A 17145-nucleotide genomic window follows, 5' to 3' on the forward strand; every position below is an offset into this window, starting at 1 on the left:
TTATATTAATCCCTTGACTTCAATCTCTCTCTATTTCCCGTTGAGCAAACTGGAAACCCGACACTGAGAACAATGAAGTCACACAATAAAAGCACTGTGAAACTTAAGCGCAACACACACTCCACGTGAGCACACAACACACTCACAAGACAGGCCCCAAAGTCTACCCCAGGGCGGACACTTGTCGTCTCCGCTGCGCAGACTGCAGGTTTCCAAACTCCATATTTGGAGTCCGAGTGACTGATTGGAGCAGGCGTGATGAAGCCACATTTTGTCGGAGCCAAACGAGGCAGGGCCACAGCGGGTTCATGCCATTAGCGCAGCAGAGTGTGTGAAGTGGACACGCCCTCGTACAGGTAGGTAAGCATGCTTTAGTGGAGGGCCCCCGGGGCCACAGAAGACTTGCAGTCAATTAAAGGATTTGCCAGGACAGGTAAACGACCCAGATTCTCATAACCTGTTGCAAGGTGTGGCAGCAAAACAGGGAGGAGTTTTTGTGCCAGAGGCCTTTTCTGAACAGAAATCTGTCATTGCAGCATTATTTAAGTAAATGACTGGAGTTTATTACACTTATATAATGCAAAACAGGTTCAAATCAAAAAGGCCTGAACTTGTAATATTGACTGAAATGGGGGGGTGTGCTGGTTCACATGAAACTGTACAACCGTCCTGCATACAAAGTTATATTTTAAGCCAATCTTCATCTGTTGTGTAAAAAGCGCAGTCATAAAAACTGCTTCCTTGACGGGCCTTTAAATGCAGACTCATGACTCAGGATTCAACCTGCGTCCTCATGTTGTATGAACGCACAGCTGGTTTGTCTTTCTTGGTGAAAAAGAGCCATCATGTGGACAGATGGAGGTACTGCAGCTTTAGATATAACAGCGAAGTGATGGTGAATTTCATTATTTCCCTTTATCGGCCCATAAAAGGCCACGAGGAATGGCTCATGCAAGTGTTTTATGGCGGAGGTGTTAATATTTGAATCTTAAGTCAATATTAATCATTTTATCCGTTGATTTAATTTAATATAATAGGAAAAGCTCATTTGGATTTGACTTTAAACATTACTGTAACAACTACCTACATATGCTAGGGGGGAAATTTACATAATGCCCCAAAGTATAGGCTATAATCTGAATATCATGACTATTTAATATCACTGTTTCATAAAACTATTCAAGTTCACTTCTCATTCATCCTTTTGGGAGACATGACAACCAACATGTTTGTAAAAGTCTTCATCATCAATCAATCCACCAGTTGTTGAGATATTTCAGTCTGGACTAAAGTGAGGGATTGACCGACCCCACAGCCACGGTGCTATTAAATATGGATATCAACAGTCACATATTTGGGCAATACTTATATGAAGTGCCGAAATATTGCAAAATAAACTCTACAAAAAACAGATCAGCCGAGACAATGTTTAACTTCCTATGCACAGTGCTCAGAAGTCATGCTTGAGTAAAAGTTAGGAGAATGTTTCTTTATCTGATTGTTAATAAAATAAATCAATTCAAATCATGCACCAATTTGGCTCTGATGCATGTAATCTGCAAAGTAATAAGTCACTCAAGTAACTTTACCGGTGTTAAAAGTACAATATTGGTTTCCAAAATGTTGTTGAGTAGAAAAACAAAGTAGCAGAAAATGGAAATACTCATGAAAGTACCTCAAAATTGTCCCCAAGTACAGTACTTGAGTACTTGAGTACATATACTTAGTTACATTCCATGCCTGTGCATCAGCAGACCGAAATGAAACTGGTTCCCAGAACACACCAGATGTTTATGATCAAATAAATACATTTAATTTAAACGATAAAGTTTGATAAGTCATACATGGAACATAATCAAAGTGAGCGATATACAGTACAGTCATTTCACTAAAAACATGTACATAATAATAACAAAAGAAAAAAAGAAGCAACCGTTACAGTACATGGGGCTTATAATCACTTGGATAAAATCAGTTTGGAGGAGAAATTGAAAACTTTTTGGGCATGCAGCCTCAAGGTAGAAATACCAGAGAATCAGTTCAGTGTTAACATACTTTACATGCACATACACATACAGAGAAGGCGTCTCTGTAAAACATACTATACACACTCACCTAATACTCCTTCTCACACATATTGCAAGAGAACAAATACACTTTGTTTTGCATGTTTTTGTGATTTGTCTCATCGAAGCAGTAGAATTGGATAAAATATTAGCTGCATATCAGTTTTCATAATGTAGTTTAGTAGGTTTTTTTTAAACAGCCTTGAGCTGGGTAATCATTGCTGGGTCAGAAGCCTCTATTGCTTTTAAGCCTGTTAAATTCATGTAAGAAATTAAACGTATGCGCACCAAAAATTACATTCAAATAAAAAAAAGATATCCTTCCACTTTTGATCCTAAGGATTCTTGATCTTTGTGTCTTTGTGGACATTTTTCTTCTTAGTTCTTGTCCAAGCTTAGTTGCAGTTTTTGATTCATCCACTAGGTGGCAGCAGTTCATCTGTCATGTGGAACAGCTGCCATCCCCCCACTTTAGACTTGCAGAGGCAGTGGGGGGAAAGCACTGCATGCCATTGCAGCCACAATGATGAAGGTCACACCTTTGCAAAGTCCAGTGGAGTCGTGGAAACGTGGATTCGGATCTGTTCTTTGTTTCTCTTTTTGCATTTTTTTATATCATCAGTTAAATGTGGGGGGAAAAAGCTCATCTCAACAATCGTCAGCACAAGCAACGTGATCGAGTCAACGACATAAAAGTTCCTCCTGAGGAATACACACATTTCATTCATACTCTCAGTCCCCTTGTACCTTTGAATCGTACAGAGGGGGAAGTGTCCGGCCTGTTTTATGCTCCACCCAGTAGCACCAGATCCATCGACTCACATTACCATCAGCTCCTGAATGCATGAAGGTGAGAGTACAGAGATTGATCTTTCTACTTCCAAAGCAGAGGAAGTCACGTGATGCACATGAGCATTATTCTGTGTGTTTTCGCCTGCAGGACGATAGCTTGTAAGACGTGAGAGCTGTGAAGTTAAGACCATTGCAAATCCATTTATTCTAAGACTACCTACTTTGAGCATTTAGGACCACTTTATTTTATACTTAAAGGTGTAAGTTGTAAGAAATGGCCAGAATTCGAAGGTAGTGCCTAAATTTAGAGGGCAGTATAAGCATTTACTGCTGCTCAGTGTATTCTTTGCTCTGGCTGTATTGATTAGCTGTTGTTAGCAAGAAGCTCAGGTAGCCTTGGAGCAAAGTGTACACCGAGTCCACCCGTACCGCAACCTCGGATGATGAGGGGGGGAGTCACCATCGGTCACCTGGCCTCCCAGTCAACACAGCTGGACACCAGACTGGGACTTAAACAGCTTCTGAGACCGACAGATGCCGGTTTGACAACGGGGGATACAGTACGGAGGTGATTTACAGGAATATTTTCACATCTAAGTGAATTAAGGATTTATTTTGACCAAACCGGAGGTGACTGAAGGAAGACAAAGAGACAAAGTGGCCGAATACACTGGGACATCTCACTAGAAACTCGTCGGCAGTAAAACCATTGTTTTTTTGCAATATTTTCAGCTTTTCAGCCCAAAGTGCAGAGTCGCACCGCTTTTTCTACTAATCAAATATGATGGTTTTGCCCAAAACACGCTTTTCCAAGGCACTTTGAAGCAGCTGCGCTTGTAGCGACGAGTTTCTGTCAGATCAGGGCCGAGGACTGCTTGGGTGACATGTTTTGATTTATGTTAATTTATGTCAAGTTTTAATGAAGTTTGTTCTACACATTGTGGAGCAATTAAGCTCGTCTTAGTTCAGTAAAAGAGACAAACTTGACAGGGAGGGTTGATTTTTTCGCTTTGGGGGTTTTATTTTATTGACACAATGAACTAAGCAGCTCATCGATTCAGACTATTGCCTCTTGTGGTGGTATTACGAGACAGGACGGGACATAATGTGTCATTTTTTTAACATTTTAAACTAAAACTCTGGCCATATCTTACGAATTGCTCCTTTAAACTTGCATGTGTCAGTCAAAGTCTTGTACGATACCATAGAGATCATAGCTCTGTCGATGAAACAAGGTGAAAACCTGACGACCGACAACACGCTTGTGAATGTGACCACCTACGGTGTAATAGGAAATTCAGCAGGACTTCTTCAAGTAACAAACACTTTGTCGAAGTGTTGTCTCACAGGTAGATTTGATGATCTGACAGGAATAAACCAATGATAAAGTAGAATTAAGAAATGTGACCCGGGCAGATCCGACATTAAAGCACACAAAATGGACGTGCACGCAGCGAGTCACGAACAGGTTTTGTGAAAAACTGTAAAAAAGGAAATTAGCCGAAAGTTTGGTGCTTTACGCTGCTGCTCACGACTCATAATCATTACCATTAACAGAATAGCACCCCTGCTATTACTATAAATGGACTGCATTTATTTAGCGCCTTAAAATGCCTGCACGCACACATGTGCAAACACACACACAGCCATCCATTCACAGAGCGATGGCGGAGGAAGCTGCCATGCAAGGCCATGACCTGCTCACCAGGAGCAGTTTGGGGGGGGGTTCGGTGTCTTGCTCAAGGACACTTCAACATGCTGTCAGGAGGAAGAAAATCGACCGTGATAACTGTTTCGACCGGCTCTGCCGCCTCGGCTGCTGTCGCCACCCCCCCGCGCACGAGCAGCAGACTGACTCATGGGACGTACAGTACGACTGCTGAATGAGCTCCGTAGAAAAACGATTATTATACTGGAAGACGACTTTTTTTTCATGCATTTTTTTCCAGGCATTGTGGGTATTCACTAACATTCTTTATGATGTAGGCCGACACATGGAGCGTTGCCTCAGGGTGGACAGGATGTTCTCAAGAGCTTCTCGTAGCTACATTACTACAGTACTTTGAATAATACTAAAGGACAATATGTACATTTTAAAAAGAACAGGTTACAGCTGTAGCTACTGTTTGTTAGGATCTCTACACAGCGAGCGTTCCTCTCTCTGATATGCGCCTGAAAACAGAAACGTCCTTGAATTTGTTCCTCTGCAGGATGATAACACTAATTTTTGCAACTTTTTTATTTAAATCCCGAGTTCTTTGCAGTCTCTGGGACACTAGATATCCTGATCTCCTTAAGGTCAACCCCCACATGGAAATGGGTGGGTGCGTTATGAGATGCGGCAAACACAGCAGCATGGAGTTATTGTGCCTCTGCACAGTGAGTGATTCGGGCATTTGAGGCCCCAGTTAGGTTTTGTTTTCTGGCTGTTCTGATACTCTGCACACCAGCCCAGTCTACACAGCTGTCTGTTTGCCGTCCCCACAGACAGTTAAGGGGGACGACTGCTTATGAAAAAGTGGCTGAGAACGGTAGAGGAGGTGTAGCAGGGAGATTGGGCTGGTTTCAGATTGTGTCCTTCTGTTTGTTCATTCTCCTTTCAGGTAGCCGTTGGCATCGTTCGCCGTCCCCCTGCTCCTCTCTCGCCTCCTCCCTGCACCCACAGTTCCTCTTGCCGCCCCTCCGCCCCCGGCATCCGACCGGTGGTTTGACCAGCCGTCCTCGGGCCCCTCGTGGAAGCGCAGCCGCAGAGTTTTGCGGATAACCAAACGCTCCACTATGAAGGAGGCGCAGAACCAGGGCACGGCGTACTCGGCCGTGATAAGTCCCATGAAGTTGTAGCGGAACTCGGAGTAGTCCCAGGGGCAGGCGTTGAACTGGCGCAGCAGCAACCCCGTGCCGAACTCCCACAGGTACGTCCATAAAGTGTAGATGATGCAGCGCAGCAGCACCGGGCAGCTGCCGCGCAGCTTCAGGTACATCTGCTCCACGATGAGGATGCAGGTACCGTAGATGAAGAGCGCCCACACGCTGGTCACGCCGGGGAATTTCCAGTTGCAGTTCACCACAAACTCCCAGGCGGCCGTGAACATGACCTCACAGAAGTAGCCATGGATGGCGTAGAGGTACCAGCGTGACAGCGCCGTCAGAGGTACAGGAGCCTCCGGGGTTTCCATGGTCACCATCCTTGCTCTTGATTTCACGCAATTCTTCTATCGCTGCTGATCAGATCTCAGGTCTGAGGGGAGAGGAGAGAAAGAAAGGTGTAAGAAAGTGACATAAAGGCAACACACTTAAATCAAACCCTGTTTTTGATGCACTCTTTCTGCGACAGCCATTTAATGTGTTTGCATTCAGTAAGTACCTCTCAATACAAGGGACACACGGATTATCAGCCTGGCTGAATATGGAGGGCGAAATATTTTTTTTAATTTTTTGCAGCGAAAAAGCCACAAGAGGATCAGTTTTAAATATAATGCTATGCATGGCATCATGTCATGTTTATAAGTGATACTGACTGACTTCTTCATTAAAATGTGATTTGTTTGGCTCCACTGTGAACAGATATGATGAATTAATGTGTTCTTTCAGGTCAGTCTTTATTTTGACCAATACTCCGGTCAGCGTCTGTTGTCTTAATGAATGTATTTAATCAGTCCCGGCGCCAGGAAGCAAATTCTACACAACAGGGAAACTTCCTATACATAACCAAGAACACAACACTACAAAGAGGGGTGTGTTTGACTCTTATCAGCTATCATATCTTCTTCTATAAACACAAAAATCCAGCGAGACAAGGACACAACAAGGATATCTCAGGAAATTGAGCCACTCAAAGGTCTTCGACCTCCTCATGTCAATGAGGGTATATAGATCTCAGTGACCCCTTTAGGTTTTACAACACAAGCCTGTTTACACACACATTTCATACATTATCTACCACGAGGTACACCAGCAGCCCCTCTGTTTACAACGTGGCTGCTCAGCCGGTGTTTGCCGGAGTATTAACCCTCACTCTGTGTTATCATCAGTAACCCCGGGTGTTTCCAAATCAATCCGAGCTGAAATCTTTTACAACTTTAACTGTGAATGGTGCCAAAGTTCAATTAAGGACAAGTCAATGAAGCCCGTGAAATTAGAGACCGCAGGGCTACATATAGAGCTCCTCAGCTCTATGGCCTTCCCTCAGCTGATGCTATTTACTGACCGACTGAGGGGGTTTCTTATGTAAGGTATAGCTTTATCATCTGACTGCCTACATCATGTGCTCTTTTTCCAAATCCCGCAGCTTGACGCACACAGGCTTTGGTATCAGGTGTCAGGAGGCCCACGCAGGGTTGGATCCTTCCTCTACTCTATTTATCACACCGCATGTCTAATAAAAAACACCGAAGGCAATCGGCATCATACCGAGGAGTTCAAAGACCACATAGCTGAGAGAGCCGCTGAGTGTATATCTTCTACTATACAATGCCTCCAGAGGAAACTGTGTCATAACAGCAGCCATTATACAAAGGATCATAACCGAGCTGTAAAATACAAGCTCAGAGAGAGGTTAGGAGTACAAAAGCTTGTTTGAAGAACAAAAGCCGATTTTTTGGCTCTTTTTGTCTTCAAAGGCTGGCAGGGACCCAGAGTGGGCCCATGGGGATTAGCACATTTCTCCCAAACAAGGAACAAGGGTTTCATGTGAGGAACTGGGCCACAGCAATGGACCAACTGACCTCCCTAAACCTTTTATGCCATCTTTTCACTGCCTGCCTGGGAAACTCTCCCTCTATTCTCCTCTATTCAAGCAGGCAGGCACAGGTCAAACAGTATTTTGCAAAAAGAGCATAATGTTTGAACCCGCTTCGGCAGCAAAGTGGCGTTATCGCGTCAAAACGTCTCAGATTAGTGGCCTATAGTAGTAAAGGATGCTACAGTGACGTTTCCCTGTGACTTGTGTTAAATAACTCCATAACATGACCATCAACACAAGGACGTTTGAAAGAATATGTCAACATTTTAGGGACTATGTTTATTTGTAGAGTTAGAGGAGATTGATACAGATTGATATCAACTAATCAGGTCTAAAATCCATCTCGCAGCGCCTCTAAAGACCTCTTAAAGAGTGCGGCAGGGATCGTTTCTAAAGCCAGGAAATAAGTTTGCATTTTTGAAATATTTCAGATTCCTCATATTGAAGTCAATTAGTTTATTGAACGGGTTTTCAGTAAGATGCCTGAAATAAGATCTGTGTTCAACACAAGAGAGCGAGTTTCACGTTTTGCTCTACGACATAAAATATGTCTGCAAATACCCCACGTTTCAATTAAAAAGCTTTCACATTGTGGGTAGAGTTTCACAGAGCACTCAAAAGCATACTTAACACTGACCTACCCTTGAATTTACCGTTTTATTATAGGAAACCTTCTGACAAGGCGCGCTGATAAATATGTGTATGGTATTTTGGTATCAGCCTGCAAAAAAGCTATAACCAGGCACGGGTTACTTCCTGAACCGCCCACAATACAAGAATGGATTGATATAGTGAACAACATTTATGTCATTGTGATGAAGCACCAGCTCTCTCACATTATCAACATTATTGATAAATACAAAGTATTGTACTCGGCATTAGAGTTTGAGAAGGGGAAATATATTAAAAGACATGCTGTAATCAAAGCAACAACCTGTCTGAGTTTGAGTCCTGTGTGGTGGCCATCTTGTGCTGGTGATGAAAGAGGAGGCGCGCCTCAACAGTAGCCTTTTTATGTGGAGTATGAGCAGGTGTGTGCTCAGATTTGATTGGAAAGTGGATGTGTGAGGACATTTCAGATAATTAAGACAAATACTGAATAAATGATTTCTTTATTTTGAGTGTACAGTAGTTATCTTAACATGTTGAAGAATGAATTTAGATGTTGTTGGTATGAGCGAGTTAAGAAAACGATGTGTATTTGTTATTCAATCTTGTCCATTATAGAGATCTGCCCTGATAGGCCAGTTTGAACTGGAAAGGCGGGCTCACATGCTGTATATGTGAGTGGAAGGGGAGTGAATGGACTGGTTTGAAGAGTAGCACCAGAGCTGTCCTGAGCCGTGTGAAGAATGTTTTCTTTGTAACATGTGTTTTTTTGAGACTATTAATAAAAGTCTGCCAGCGTGACGTTTTATCTTCCACCATGCCATCCTGCACCTCACCTTACAACAGTCATGGAAAGGATTACTTTCTCCCTTCGCCTTCAGAAAGAAGTGTTCATTAAATTCTGGACTAATTGGATTAAATATGTAAAAACCTTTACAGCCAGATTTTGTGGAGGTATGAAAGACCCTGTTATGCTGCTTGTATCTAACAAACGGTATTTGTTTTAGCTCCTCCTAAATCTCCCCTTGTCTACTTTTTTTTTAATGCAGTTTTCCTCTGCCAACCTTTAAATAATTTTGTATACAGAAAATTTGTGGACTGCAGACGTGTCTTAACTGACTTTGTATACATATTTGACTTTTTATGTGAACTGCTGTCCCAATAAAAAGTAAAATAAAATAAAAAAAATGGGGGGCTGCTAACAAGAAGGAAAGCTAGCTTTCATTTCTGGACATTAGTTTTCATCGTTGGTATCCATGACGAGTGGTTATATTTCAGGGGAGGTAGAACTAGGCCAACTTTTAGTCACGTCATATGGCGAGAAATCATTTTTCACTGCAAAGTGTGGGAGGTTTCTTTTTCTCCTACACACCTGTTTATGTTTTAGGTGTGTGAAGATTTGTGTCTTTGTTCAGTAGCCATGACACAGTCTCCAGTTCCTCTGTTCTGTATATTCAGGATTATCGTAATGACTGCCTAAGACGTTTGGCAGCCTCTCCAGGTCTTTACAATGCATTTCACATTGTCAACACAACCGGTCAGATTACACGAGAAATCTCCCAGATCTTTTACTGTGCAAAGACAGATTTTGTTTATGTCACGCTTCAGGGAGAGAGAGTTTTGTGACAGAGCGAACAGGTTCCTGAGATTCTCACAAAGGCAGATGATAAGACTGGATTCATGCTCACAAGTCATTCACTGTTTTGTAAAGTGAACATGGGCAAGCTAAAGGAACAAACGCTAGGTACTCTCGGACGTTTTAAAGTAAGTCCCCATTTACTATTTTTAGGTGAACTTCTCCTTTAAGTATTTGTGCCTTTATCAGATAGGCAACATTTTGCTGACAGGAAATTAGGGGAGAGAGATCTGGGATGACACCAGGCTCAACCCGGGTTTGCTGTGATTACGCAGTCGGCATCTTAAAAGCCTCAGGGCCCAGGATGCCCCCACTTACCCTTTCTGTGTGTATTTGGGCATATTTATTGATTTGTTGCCTCAGCATGACACAGTTCACACACTGGGCGCTATTTGATTCTGCTGCTGCTGCTGCTGCTGTTGTTGCAGCTGTCGGAGGGTATCGCCCACCAACCCGCCACCCCACCAGCTCTCCCATCGGGGCCACAGCATTGATCGGCAAGGTTCCTGCCAGCTCTCGCTGTGGCGACCCGCTCCGCCGGGGCACTCTATTGAACCCCGCGACGGGACATCACAGTGTGATGGTGATCAGAATGGCAAATGTGATGGAGCTGCCCGCTTCGGAAACCTCTCGATGACCGCGGGGGGACACAGCGCAGGCAGGGGGCTGTCTGAGCTGAAAGGGAGGGAAGTCTAACCACGCAGCGCCCAGAGGTTTGTCTGAGGACAGCGAGGGAAGACAGCAACCGAGAGTGAGCTTTTAAATGAAGAAGAAAGGGAACGTGAAGAGAGGGAGTGTGCGAGAACAAACAAGGCTGACAGACGGGTCTGTCAGTTAGACACTCCTCTGACAGCAGGTAAACAAAGAGGAGCGTGGAGAAAACGCACCAATACGGGTGTCAGCCAAGGTTGAATAAAAAAAAAAAACAACACAAAGATGTGCCTTTACTGTGCTGACAGCTGTGAACTCTGACATTGTGATTAAATGAGAAACCAAACCCATCGCTGACCTCTCATCACGACGTAATCCCTGATCATGTACTGTAGCTCTGTGGCTCCGGCTGTGGCTCTGATCCCGGGCCTATGCAGACTTTTTGGAAGGTCACTTTGGGAGGCTGCGGTGTGGCGTACAGAAACCAGCAGTATCCAATGCAGTTAAGTGCCAGTGACCAAGGTGACCCGACCGCTGCTTCATTCACTGATGGAAACTGCAGCTGCCAGAAACATGCCCTTGTGGTTGCATCTGTTCTAGTAGATTTAAAAGCTACTATATCTGTTTTGTAGTTTATTTTTCTGACATACGCCACCGAGGATACTGGCGAGCTGAATAAATAAGATGCTACTGCTTGTGAGATGACTAATCACTAACAATTCTGCAGATCAATTCATTGTTTTAGTCATCTATCGTGCAAAAACGCTAAATATTTGCAGGTTCCAGCTTCTAAAATATGAGAAACAAGCAAAATAATGACATCATCAGCAAAACCAAGCCTGTCAATTCATAGAAATCTACAAAATGAGTAAGAAATGGGGAAAAAAATAGTGCCCCCATGCAGCGCTACTAACCTTAGAGCTGATTCTGCACAAATACAATACATCTGTAGTAAGACAGGTTTATGGCCTCCTAAGTCGGCACTAATTGATCCTGATGCAATCTGCCTGTTGCGTGGGAGTGACGAAAGGTACGTGTCAAGTGAGGGAGGAGAAGATGAGGGTCAGGGGGGAGCTGGAAGACTTTCCGAGGCAGCACAAAACAAAACGAGAAAAAGATCCCGATCAATTACACAGACAGGTCAATTACCCCCGAAACAGCAAGCTGGCTCTGACCTGAGCAGCGTCACATGCCTCCTTCAGCATCTGGAGCGAATCTTAGACAACACAGCTGTGATATCCGTGAAGGCCGACGTGTGCTTGAAATAAACATGTTCGACCACGTTCAAGGACGAAAACTGTTCCCAAGGGTCGCAAAGGTCATGAAGCCTGATGTCACACACCCAGTATCAATAATCCTTTAAAGGGTAACGCCACCAATTTTACACATTTAAGTCTGTTAACAAGTCTTGGGAGTACTAATGCATATGTGAAAAAAAGTAGAAGGAAGCCTTTTTTGTCTCGAGGAAGCTGCATGTAATCTGATAAATGTCCTCCAGCGATGTCACTCAGTGGCTAAGTTGCATTGTGGGTAATGTAGGCGTCAGGTTTTGTAAAGGAAGAAGAATGTGGAATAAAAAAAGGTGATATCTCTGCTTCTACTGTACACATGAACCGTTAAACAGCAAACTGCAGTTCAATGTGACTATACAACAATTTTACAGTAAATAAATGAACTGACGTACTTGAACTGAGCAGTTTTGAGGTGAAAGTACATGAAATGCCAAAACCTTTACCTAAGAAGTATAGATGATAAAGTAAAGAAATAACATCTTTACTCACTACATCACTCTCAAGTGTGCATAAACTACAGGTGACGATCTTCTTTTTAAATACAAAAATGTGAAATTATCAGTTATCTTACGGACATCAGCAATGAGAAGCAGATAATTACTGCATATTGGTCTTGTCTTAAGAAATATCCATATTGTTTATCCCTAGTTCATACTAATTAACTAATAAAAACTCGTTGCATGTCTCTAACTTGATTCTCAGCCATTGTACAGTTTCTAACTAGCACATCTCTCCCTAAATTCAGAGCGTCCTCCAGAGACACATGAAGTATGTGAATATCACAAACAAGTACACCTTCGGATAGAGCTGGAGAGACGCCATAAGGGCCGAGACTAAAAGCCTGCACAGCCAACAGAGGCTCATATAACTTTATAGTAGGCATCCTTTCTATATCTGCGAGGTGAAAGCCTGAACAAAACAAGCAGAGTGGTTCGGGGGGGGAGGGCTCTATGTAAACAGAGTGGAGGGAGCAGCACTCAGAAGGGTTCATATCCAAATGGTACTATTGATTTGGAAGAAATAAAATCTGTGGTTCCCTGGGGTCATAACCCTTTGTCCATAACATTGTATAGCAGCATATTAATGTTTTTACATTGCATAAGACCCTTTAAAAAGATTGTGTTACTAATCCTAGTTAGTGAAAAAAAAAATGGGTTGGATTCAGGATACAACTTTATCAAAGAGATCAGGTATAAGTGGAAAAATGACAAAATGCAATAAAGCTGGTTAAGAGATCAAACTAATACCAGCACTGTCATAAAAGGCTCAAAATCTCATTGAAACACATGTTAAAAAGTTACTTCTCCATGTATTTTCGGCTGTGTTACAATCAAATGATATGATATTTGAACTTATTGAAGAGTTTTCAAAGAGTTTTCAGTATCAAATCATTACCTTTAATGTGATTTACAATGAAGTACACCATCGTAGATTTATCCGTATCACCAGTGTGCTTTTATAACCTTTCTAGAATGACGTAATTAAAATATGCACACCACACAGTTTTCTGCTCTGTACGGAAAATCCTTTTTCTCAGGTCAGAGGAATAAAACAGACACAGAAACAAAACCATGAACGATTATTTTCATTATCAGATTTGACTTTTTTTGAAACCCAAAATACTCTTTATTTACTATCATTAATGACAAAAGAAAAGGAGCTGAAACCTAAAGAAAAGGGTTTGGCATCACATGGGAGCTCAGCATCAGCCAATATCCTCACTGAAGGTATGGTGATGAGAGCAGCTCTAATTGTGTAAGAGTATCGACTGATACACTATAAAAGAAGCACTTCCTACGTCATGGTGGGGGAGGGTGTTTCCGAATTGACCGTCCGACACGCAGCTCTTATGAAGGACGCATTCTGGCAGCTTTAGGTGTCACTTTCTGCTGATGTTGGGTATCACATGTGGAAATAAAACCTCTCTTGATCATTTTGACCTTCACATTACACAGACTGATGGTGCAGTGTGGAGTCAGTACACATGTCAGTATGGCAACCCAATCGCCAGACTAAGTGTTGGCAATGTATGTTTCGTTTTATGGTCTGACGACACCTCTCTTATGTTCTGGTTAGGTTTAGGCTGGAAATTGTCTCCAAAGGTCTCCTTAAGAGTAGGGTCACACTTACAAATGCTGAAACACAGCCTTGAACTGCGGTCACTGGCTTGGCAGCCTTCTCGCCTGTAACTTCACCAACATCACCTCCACCTCCAGAAATTACAGTAAGGTAAAAACATGTAATGTGCAGAACATATTGTACAAACGTTACCTGCCAACACTGAACTTCTAATCTATTCTCAGTTATACAAAAGCTGCTGGAGGGAGGTCCTCTGTTGTCCCTCCTTTCTGTAACTCTCTGTCTCTTAATCACCTAATAAATACCCACAAAATTACACCTCAACAAAGTGACCTTTACAGTTCAACCCTTCGCTGAAAGTGTCTTCTCTTCTCCCTCATCCCCCCTTTTGTTCCCCCTCACTCTCATTACAGCTCTTGAGCTCTCTGCAGTTTAATGAAAGACCCTAAGACATGGGAGCTAAGCCCTCTGTCCTGAATAGCATGCGGGTCATGCCCCATAGATTAGAAATCTTGGAGCAGCTACAGAGAAAGCAGGAGATTTACTGACATGGTCATCGTGGTGCTGTGGAGAGTAATGCCTCTAATGGAGGGATGCATGCGCATGTTAATCTGTTATCAGACAAAGAAGCTTTATAATCAATCATTGACAATGCATAATTGATGCTGTCTGCGCTGCGAAAGGTTTAAGGGACAAAGATCTTTGAAAAACAAAAGAGGTTTTCAGCTAAACTGTCACCTGCTTTGAACAAAGTGAAATATTTAGCATGCTGTTTAGTGCTTTTTTTGTGTTTACCCAAAGTCAAATGGGCACAATATGAGTGGGCCGAGAGCTGCAGAGACCTCCAGGGCTGCAGGGTGCCACTGTTTTGGTCGCACCTGCACGCAAAAATCTGTCAAGTACGCCTGAGAAGAGAATAAAAATACAAAACCAACCGGATGTGGAGACAGTCGCCTTTGAACAAAAATGAGTTTTCTGTCGATTATTTTAGAAACTTTTGTATCCTTTAAGGGGATTTATAATAACCTAATGACACTTGAGGTTGATTTATTTACTTTTTAACAAATCTTGTATCACAACTCCTGGTTGCGTGTGCTGTGATTTAAATTAAATACATTATTTCGTGGGAAATTAAATAAAAAAGTGTAGAAAAATCTCACACTGTGGGTGAAAGTGAGAAAAAGTTCCTGGATCCATCCCTTTATCCTGATCGGCACCAAATGGTAATGTCGACCCATCCTCCATCCAAGTTTTGTGGAAAACCGTTCAGTAGTTTTCGTGTAATTCTCCTGACAAACCAACCGACACACAACCAGACACAGGTGAAAACAATTCACTTTCTGTGTTCAGACAGCGATGCCACCACTGAGCTGGGGGGGAGAAGTGAACAAACCACATAGTTAGTGTCGACTCTTTGAACTGAATAAAATCACTCGCAGTGACTCATGATCTCCACCTCTGTTCTCGCTCATTTTGGTTTGGAAACTCTCCTCAAAAATGTCCATTTATGTGCCGTTAACCTTATGGCCATTCCCAACACACCCTATATGGTCTGTTAAAATAAGCTGCAGGGTAACGAGAAGTGTCCACACAGCTGAGGTGGGCTTAATGTTACTCCTTTTTTTGTAGAAACCAGTGCTTCTGTCAGGGGGTCATTTTGGGTTTCCTTGCTGTGAAGGGTGCGTGGGTTAAAAATAGGTCAAAAATGTCAATAGAGAGGTGGGGGTGGGGGGGATACAGGCTACAGAGGCTTCAGGAGGGATTATCTCACCCCAAATGACAGTGAAGTGCAGGCCTTATATGGCATAAATCGATGAGGGATTTTGGAAATCCAACACACAGCCTGCGTAAAGCACCATATTCTGCAGCAAAAACGCCAACATAACCCTGACCACGATGGAGAAATGAAATGCTGACTGCAATGAATCGGCTCTGTGGATGAACTGCACGGGTTGCAGTTACGCTGGATGGCCAAAGTCATCTTATTCCGTCCCTGGAAACTACGGGCCAGTGCGCAGGCCCGGCTGCTGGGACTCCGCTGCAGCATCACGCGTCCTTCCCACCGAGCAGTGCGCTGCGTTATCCACAAATACTCAACAAAAAACCCCTAAAATGTGCAGAATTGGGCTCGGATAACACTTTTATCTCTTGCAATGACCCACTGAAATCCATGAGACAGCATTAGAAACACGTGCTGCGGCTGGCAGTCCTCTCCCAGAGCGTTCATCGCAGTCCTATGTATATTTTAACAGGTGCAACAGCCCGACTGAGCGTAAAGAACAAGCCGAATAAAGCGGAATGCATCCTGTTCTCTAACTAAACGTGCAGCTAGATTGCTTTATTTGCAGCGCGCTGAATTTATGAGACAGTCAAATAAAAGAAGAAAAAAGAGACAGGCTTTTGCACGGCTGCCAACTTCCATATAAATATCATCCAACCCTGAAGACACATATGTTGTTATCATGGACAGCCACGCTTCCTGAAGCCTGACATGTTGGCTGCATGTCGGTCCGGGCAGCAGACGGACATGAATCATCCTCAGTGCAGTGTGTGTGTGTGTGTATGTTGTTTTGTTTTTTTACCTTCAGGTTGAGCTCTGCGGTGTCTCCCTCAGCGCACAGGCCGGCGGATGAAGCGCATCACGCGGAGAGCTTGTCCGAGGATGTCGCGGTGGCCGTCTGCTGCTCGTCTGCTGTCCCCGGCTTCTGCTCCACGGTGCCTCTGCTGCTCTCCGATTGGAAATTGACACATTTTACTTCACTGCAGCAGCGGCAGCAGCAGCGGCGGCAGCACATGCTCAGACAGACTCACGCACCTCTTGCATCTTTTGGTTAACCATTTCCTCGCCGGAGCGCAGTGCGCAGACCTCCAGACTGGATGGAGGTCCCCTCTCAGTCACTGTGATGCACACAGGCTCACATTAAACACACACTGTGATGTTGTGGAGGGTGACCAACAGGAACTCCACATTAATATCTTAATGTATAAATATATATAGGCTATATAAAGATATTTGTAATGGAGTAGTTGTGAGGACATTAAACAAACTGGAACTTGTGCTTGTGCCTGATGCTTGGTCAGTAAGTAGAACTAGAGAGGGACAAAATGGCTGACAAAAAGACCACTAAATGAAGTACCAGCCATGGATATTAGACTTTCACTTAGTAGCACCCATTCACTACAAAACACTGTCTTTGAATCACTTTCCTAGGCTAAGGTACGGCGAAGCGGCAAGGCCCCAGAGAGGGGTGGGCTTGAGCTGATGTCATGATGATTTCC

At 43.3% G+C, this 17145-nt stretch overlaps 1 protein-coding gene across 1 annotated transcript; it reads right to left on the minus strand.

Annotated features, from left to right (window-relative positions):
- Positions 1 to 1796: 1796 nt before the first annotated feature.
- Positions 1797 to 16749, minus strand: tmem229b (transmembrane protein 229B). The gene is made up of 2 exons (XM_084382192.1): positions 16449 to 16749; positions 1797 to 6096 (listed from the first exon to the last, which is right to left on the minus strand). The coding sequence occupies exon 2, from the start codon at positions 6041 to 6043 to the stop codon at positions 5447 to 5449; it is 597 nt and encodes a 198-aa protein (XP_084238318.1). The 5' UTR covers positions 6044 to 6096; positions 16449 to 16749; the 3' UTR covers positions 1797 to 5446.
- Positions 16750 to 17145: the final 396 nt, after the last annotated feature.

Source organism: Pagrus pagrus (genome assembly GCF_965226575.1).
Source record: "Pagrus pagrus genome assembly, chromosome: 18".
NCBI classification, from domain to species: Eukaryota; Metazoa; Chordata; class Actinopteri; order Spariformes; family Sparidae; genus Pagrus; species Pagrus pagrus.